We start from the raw sequence: 8,210 nt of genomic DNA on the forward strand, positions 1-8,210 counted from the left end.
GAGAAGGGCACAAGGCCTTCCAATGCACTCGACCCCAGAAATCACGCCCCACAACCATGGGCCAACACGGGGGCACGAACTATCAAAGAAACTACGGTGCCCCCGGAAAGGTGTTCGTCATAAGCCGCACCCAGGCCGAACTCGAGAATGAAAGCAACCTCGAGGAAGGAAACATGGCTCCAGGGGACGAGGACCACGCAAACCCACCAGAAGAAAACCAAGGAGATGAATTCTGTTTAGGATAACTAGCAAATCCCTTGTAACCACCCTCGTAGTAGAATTACTTGCTTAGATTAGCTACTTCAGAATTATTATAAATAAAGAGCTAAATCAAAATAATTTTGGCATGGGGGAAAAAGACTAGATTATGCACGTCAACAACAAAAAGGGACCAAACCAAGTCTTCTACCACTAGAAGACAAAAGAAGGAAAAAGACAAGGATCACATAATAAGGAAAAACTAATGTCACCAAGGATAATTGAACTCTAAACCTCCCATTTGTAAGCCCAAGCACCTAACCACTAAGCCATAAGTGTTTCTTAAAATTTCAAGGGAACACTCCCTTCTTACAAATCCCTAAACCCCACAAAATCCCCAAATCAAAAACCCTTCTTCTTCTTCCACATTCCCCCCCTCTCTCTCTTCCTCTCCCTCTCGCCTCTCTGCCGACCCAACACCCCAACAACCATCCCACCGGCTACCGCCACCAACCGAATCGCCGACGACCACCCAGGCGACACCCCACCGTATGCCATCATCACCGCCCAGAAGCAGCCCGCGACGCCGCCACCGCCCGTCGCTCGCCCGAACGCCACCCGCTGCATCACACGCCGCCGCTGCCCCAGCTCCACCCAAGCCCACCGCCACCTCGCCGAGCCATGGCCGAAGCCAAGCCAAGCCGTCGCCCTTCTCGCTGTCGAGAGAACCGAGTCGCCGGAAGCTCACCGGAGTCGCGCCGGAACCCTCGTCGGAAGCACACAGGAAATTCACCGGAAACAGCCACCTAAACAAAAACCCAAAATGCCGAAAAAGCCCCTCGGAATCTGCACCCCGGAATGGAGCAACGCCGACTACACCGTAATCAGAGGTAAAGCTCTCGAACCAGACCAATTCTCGCCGGAGTTGGTTGACATGCTTAACTTCCAAGGGCTCTTGGATACGTATCTCACCATTAAAGGGGATACATACCCCAAATTGGTGAAAGAGTTCTATCATCACTTGGTGGCTGTCAAGCGGGGTGATAAATTGGAAATCATCGCTAAGGTCCGAGGCAAGGAAATCATACTTTCCGAAGGCCGCTTGGCCAAGCTCTTGAGACTGACCACCACAGGTGTGTCAGAATACGATCGGAAGGGGTGGATTGGTACCCAAAACATGAGGTACAAGGACTACCTCGAATACCTACTTGGAAAGGGAGAAGGCTTCACCTCGGCCACTCGGCCGAACAGGAAATGGCAAACTGCAGAACAAAAGATACTAGTCATGATTGTAACTGATAGCCTGTTGCCTACAAATAACAAGAGCAAGGATGTGGGAAGTTTGGAGTGTACTTTTGCTTACCTTCTAAAACACAAAATCAAGTTCAACCTACCGGCCCTTATGTTAAAACACATGGAGTTTTGCAAGAGTAGCAACCGGCTTAGTCTACCTTACGGAATGATCCTGAGTTGGATCATGGAAAAGAAGGAGTGGACCTGAGCCACACAGAGGTCAAGCCCGCAAGCGGCATGGTTTTCAATGCCCAGAACCTCCGTCGCAATGATATCTTCTACACCGAAGGGGGACAGTATATTACCCTCGAGGAGATTTGCCTTAAACCCGAAGAGGAGCGAAGAGAGTTGGTTGACCGATTGGAAATCTCCAACAAAAAGCTTAAACGGGCAATGCAAGATTGTGGGGGACTAGAGGGAAATGAGGAACAGGAAGAGGATAGCGAGCTTGATCCACCGGCACCTGCACGAACAGGAGGAAACCCAATGGGACAAAATGAAGAATCTGTCAATGAGCGCATCCTCGCACAGCTCACCCGGCAAAACCAAATCATGGACGAAGGGTTCTCGTCTTTAATACACGCGACACGGGCTTTAGATCAGAGGGTGGCAGCAATCAAGACCATCTTGGGCACTCGCGGGGCATCCAGTTCAGGAGCAGAAAACCAAGGTAGACCCGAACTTTCCAATCACCACGTCACCAGAAATCCAGTCTACCCCAGCAAGGACAACGCGTGGGGCCACGTTCCTAACCAGGAGGCCAAAATACGGAATGTCCAGGGGTGAAAGAATGGATCAACGCACCGGCTTCGGGGACGAAGCCTCTTGTAAGGGGGGGAGAGTGTACACCCCGTGTTACGATCCCAAAAACCAATTAATCATTTAATCATTTACCCAAAAGAAAGAATTAAATTCCAGTAATTAATTAGGAAAAGGCCCACCATAGTCCGTGGGCCCTTATCCCTAAAACCAATCCCCTAGTCCTATAAGGAATAGAATTAGCAAGCCCATAGTATTTGGACCCTAATTGGGACTCTTAGGTATATAAATAGGGGGCATAGGAGGCACCTAGAACCCACACTACGAATAATCTCTCACCACACAAGAAGTTCCAAGAATTCCCCTAGGAGAAATCAAGAAAGGAGAAATCTTAAAGAAAGACCCTTCATAGCCAAGAAAACTAATTAAGGCTAAGAGGTAACCCATGTCTTAACAAAACCTATTTTCTTTGCTATAATCTCCTTCTTTGACTACTCATCTTTACTCATGTCTTGATAAATCGGTTGTGATATTGATGATATGATCTTAATGATTGATGAGATGAATTTATGAGTGATCTTGATGATCTTGATGATGATAGGAAGTTCTTGATGATTATGTGATGTTCTTGATAATTCTTGAAGTTTCTTGTTGTTAAAAGATGAACTATGATCTTGATTATTTAAATATGATTAGAGCCCTAGGATGAATCGTGAAATTCATATTGTGGTATTCTTGATATATTTGGGTGGGGATTCACATGTTCGGGTGATAATTATGCTAGAAGTCATGATAGGATATGTGCTATTTGATTCTTGCTTTTGATCCGTTAATTGTCTACTTGGTGTCATCAATTGCGTTTAAAAGTGTCTAAGCATGGTTTCGAGTTCCACAAAGGATCCCGAGACGGTTATTTTGATAAAGAGTCAGTGGGGGGTAGGGGAAACCCGCCACCTACCCGCTGCCCCTAAGGGCGTCGCCGGCAGCGGGCAGCCGGCGGGCAGGCGACTGCCCGCCGGGCACCCGCTGCCCAGTAGCCTCGCCGCCGGTGGGTAGCCGGCGGGTGGTCTTCCACCCGCAAGCCACCCTCTGGTTTTCCCACGTCGGGATGTTGGTTTCCTCCGTTTGATGTTTCCCCGACCCTCGTGGTGTCCCAAAGGACTCCGTTTATCGTGCCTAAAGTCTAGTTTGATGTTTCGGGTACCATTCGTAGGATAAATGAGTCTTATATATATATATATATATATATATATATATATATATATATATATATATATATATATATATATATATATATATATATATATATATATATATATATATATATATATATATATATATATATATCGCATGCTAGTTGAATTGGTATCCCGTTGGCCTAGGTAAAGGAAGTATGAACCCCTTAGGATTATTCCTAGTATGTGGATGACCACGCATAGGTTTCATTATACGTTTTCTCCCCTTTCCCAATATGTTAATATGGGTTGCATGTGCTTGCTATGTGTTATGTGTGCATGATACCCCAATTTGGTTGCGATCAAATTAATTATTCCTGAGCTGCGGTTCAAAAGCTGGCTGCGGTCAGAATTACACTCTCGGGATGTGGTCCACCGTTTGGTTGCGATCAAATATTTTACATGAGCTGCGGTTCGTATTCCTGGCTGCGGTCAGATGATCACTCTTGGGCTACGGTCCACTGTTTGGTTGTGATCAAACATTATGATGAGTTGCGGTTCATCGGTCGGTTGCGATCGACCCCTTCGTATTGCGATACGAGGCAGGGTGCTGCGGGGCCGTGTCAGAGCTATATGCGGTGACCCTCATGTATGGGCATGCGATTGGTCCTGTGGTGACAACAAAGTGTGCTTGTGTGATGAGTTGAATGATGATATAAATAAGATGAAGTGAATCCATGACTATAGGATATATGCTAGTATCTTTACATGCTTGGGTACAACTGTTGAATGTGCTTATCCCATAGGATATATGCTAGTATTTTTACATGCTTGGTTATAACCGTTGAATGTGCTCATCCCTATTTGTCGAGTCTATTCCGGTTTTGAAACTAGAGTTTCCTAGGATATATCTTCCTACATCAAAATGACTTTTCTTTTATATATATATATATATATATATATATATATATATATATATATATATATATATATATATATATATATATATATATATATACTTATACGGTATTTCAACGCGTTAGAGTGGGTTACCAGCATTATTCGCTGAACAGATATATTTGGCTTTCAGGCACAGACGATTAGCTTCGGAGCGCGCTACAGGAACCAAGACTTAGATAGGTAGTTCTTGTTCGGCATGCGTGCCATGATGATGTAATGATATTGTTTAAGGATGATTAGATAGTTTAGCATGTGCATCTGAGTTCTCTAACCCAGATGTGGCATAACACCCCATATTCTTATGTTTAGTACTGCTCTGCTTGGGATTTAATGAGAATTTACCTTTATTATATAAGTTTTAAAAGTTTTGAAAATCTGGGGTGTTACATATATAACCATTTAATCTCTACTATAATAAAGCTGTATGGTCTGGGGAAAAATAAATGCCAAATATTACGACACCGTTTTGGTTGGTTTTAACATAATGGAGCTGTGAACGATTGGCTTACATCGATTGGCGCATAAGGTAACTGCTTTTACGAATTGTAGCGATCTGATAATTATTACACTATTAATTATAAATTATAAGCTTACAACCTTTCGACTGGGGCATTTATGAATTCCCATTCCTAAATCCTAGAATGAACAGTCAACAGAAGATCTATATAAACCGATGGAAAGAAGAAGAAATTACATCCAACACAAATTCCAAGATTACGCATCATCAGAACTACAAGTATCATATCATGGCTCCTCTGTTTGTCACGGCCAGCCAACTTGCACCTTAGAGAACTTCCAATGCCATCAAGCTAAGGTGTATTCGAACATATGAAATCCCTAACCGAAAAGGAAGGGAGAGTGTATCAAATGCAAAGAAGTCGTTTTTCACGACAAGGAAGTATTGTTTTCTATAATGTTATAATATTATTATCAAGTTTCAAGGCATATGTAATGGTCTCTAATGTTTATAATGATTTGCAGGGAAGATATTTGCATTGACATATACCTAAAGAATACATTAGCAAGTTTCAAAATACTTTCAGGGAGGGCAGAGTGTATTGCATAAGGAACTTCTTGGTCATAACTAGCTTCTACACCTACAAGACATGTGCAAACGATCTTATGATCAAATTCATGTATTACACAGAAGTAAAGGAGTATAAGCAAATAACATTCCCTAGAGTTATGTACTGACCTATTTTGTTTTCTAAATTCAAATCTGATCAAGGTTTTGACGACAAAGAACTTATTGGTAATTTTTATTTCTCTGTTTATTTTTTAATATTTTGCCTATTTAACAATTTCTAAATATCTTCATATTCTTGGTTTATTAGACATAATAGGTCGCTTGGTTGAGATCAGTTCTCCTATGGAGAAATTGGTTGGTGGAAAACCTTCCAGATTTATAGACTTCGTGCTTGAAGAGGATAAGTGAGCAAATATATACATTATATGTATAACATACTATTTATTTGCTTATTAACACATAGAAACACTGTGTATCTAGGGGTGGACAAATGCAGTGTATAGTTTGGGACAACCATGTCTCAAAGATGGAGCCATGGTTTAATCGGAACTACAATGGTCATGTTATTGTTATCATGCAGTTTTGCCGAGCCAAGCGGAACCTGAACAGTCAGTATTATTCTTATGTATTATTACGTATCATCATCAAGATACGTAATCTTAAGTATAGTTTGTTATGCAGGTGGGGAGATTAAGCTCTCAAGTTCATATGATGCACCTAATATATTGGTCAACGAAGATATACCCGAGATCATTGAGTTTAAGGAGAGGTAGATTTGAAAACCTCTTTTACTTTTTTTTTTTTTTAGTTTTTATACTGATGTACAGTCTTTTCTTTTAGACTCGGTGATGTGCACACTCCATTGAGGAGTGTAAACACTATTTCAAGTCCGTCACAAAAAAATACATTTGATGAATTTACGAGTGGGTCAATGGTTATTTATACTATTTCTGAGGTTTATTCGTTGCGTCAGGTAATATTTTGAATAATTAAATATTCAAAAATTTTTAGAGTGGGTCAATAGTTATTAACTAAAATCTTACGCTATTTTTCTTATGTTAGTGCGGTGACTTCTGGGTTGTGGCCAGAATTGTTGAGATCGAAAGTAATAGAGATTGGTGCTATAGATCCTGCAAAACCCGTGGTTGTAATAAGAAACTGGCACTCAATGAGAAAGGCATTTTAGAATGCTATAAGTGTAAAAAAAACAGGGGGGATGGAGTGTTGCGCTATAGATTGAAGGTTAGAGTAGTCGATAGGGCAGGAAATGCGCCGTTCATTATATGGGATAGGGAATGTACTGAACTCATCGGAATAACAACAGCCGAACTGTTTGAAAAATATCCTCAGGTATTAATAATTAACCTCTAATGATTATTCTCTAATTGCAAAGCATGCAACCTTCTTAATTTTTTTCATTTTAACAAACTGTTTTGTTATTTTAGGTTAGGCCCACTTTGCCCGATGAAATCCTGGCCATTCGTGGTGTCGTTATGGTTTTCAAAATAGCAGCACGCAAAGAGCAATTCGACAATCTTCATAATGCTTTCGCAGTTATGAAGATTATAAATGATCATGCGTTGATTGATGCATACTCCCCTGATCTACTTGAGAATGGTGACCATGATAAGGAAGAGCTCATAGCGGAGGGGGACGATGAGGTAAATAAAATAGACATTTTTAATTTTAAAATAAAAGTGCTTATAATATTTATACTAATGTATACGTTTTGGTAATAGGATTTTGTTTCTAAAAACGAAGTGGAGAGCTCAGTCTGTCACCAAGGATCTCCCAAGGAGTTCACCGACACAGGTAGCAGATCATTGAAGAGAAGTTTGTTGGATGAATTCTCATCCACAGAAAGCTCTAAAAAGACAAGGGATATAACTTTCAAGAAAGAAAAGCTGGCTTAATGTGTCGTTTTATGTTTGTAAACATTTTGAACTCTTTGTGTCCTGATGTTTTGGGTATATGTAGGTTGATTCCAATAATGGCACACTATGTCTTTGTGCCAAACTGAATTTCTATCTTTGACTTTTACGCCAAAAATGGCATGGTTTTTAAGGTTTTGTGGTTGGCTGTTTGGCATCTAATTAACTTTATGATCTATTATAAACATAACATATTTCTATGCAGGTTAGGTTGACTGACCAAGACCTATTGCTGGAAGAATCTTCAACAACCAAACTTAGATAGACTTTTGGTTTACTATGGGGTATCAAGGAATATACCTAAGTTCCTAGCTATGTGATGTACTAAGCTAAGATTATGATAAATAAAAGCATCTATGTTTCTATAATTTGTAAGGCAAGACCACTTGCCTTAAATGTAGTGATTCATATATTAATTAGGCTGGATCGAATTACCTATGGATCCATAGCAATCTTCTTGGCTGATCCATCATAAGATCTTTAACAGAACATGGTTGTCCATTCTCTTAACCTGTATGTAGTTAAGATTAAAAAAAATAGTTAATCTTACATATTAACAACCAAAGTATTAAATTATGTAAGACTAAAAGTAGGACTAAAAGTGGTACTATTATAATATGTGAGATCTAAATATAAAAAATTGTTTTGTCAGGGACTAAAAATAAAAATGTCACTAAAATAGGGGAACCAAAATGATAATCAATTATAAAGATTCGTTAATAAGCTCAAATGGTACAAAAATTCTTTTGTGCCCTTTGAAGGATGCTATATGGGAACGTTTGGATCAGTTTACAGTCCTTATTCCCATCTTTCAAGCTTGATATGACAATCTCTATCACTAAAATACGGGAACCAAAATGATAATCA

The 8,210-nt window shown here is 40.4% G+C and overlaps 1 protein-coding gene across 1 annotated transcript; it reads left to right on the forward strand.

Moving 5' to 3' along the window:
* Positions 1 to 5,938: 5,938 nt before the first annotated feature.
* On the forward strand, positions 5,939 to 7,325 carry LOC109190185. The gene is made up of 6 exons (XM_019340636.1): positions 5,939 to 6,020; positions 6,094 to 6,181; positions 6,253 to 6,385; positions 6,475 to 6,762; positions 6,858 to 7,073; positions 7,152 to 7,325. The coding sequence occupies exons 1-6, from the start codon at positions 5,939 to 5,941 to the stop codon at positions 7,323 to 7,325; spliced, it is 981 nt and encodes a 326-aa protein (XP_019196181.1).
* Positions 7,326 to 8,210: the final 885 nt, after the last annotated feature.

This window comes from Ipomoea nil, unplaced genomic scaffold (assembly GCF_001879475.1).
Source record: "Ipomoea nil cultivar Tokyo-kokei standard unplaced genomic scaffold, Asagao_1.1 scaffold1574, whole genome shotgun sequence".
Lineage (NCBI taxonomy): Eukaryota > Viridiplantae > Streptophyta > Magnoliopsida > Solanales > Convolvulaceae > Ipomoea > Ipomoea nil.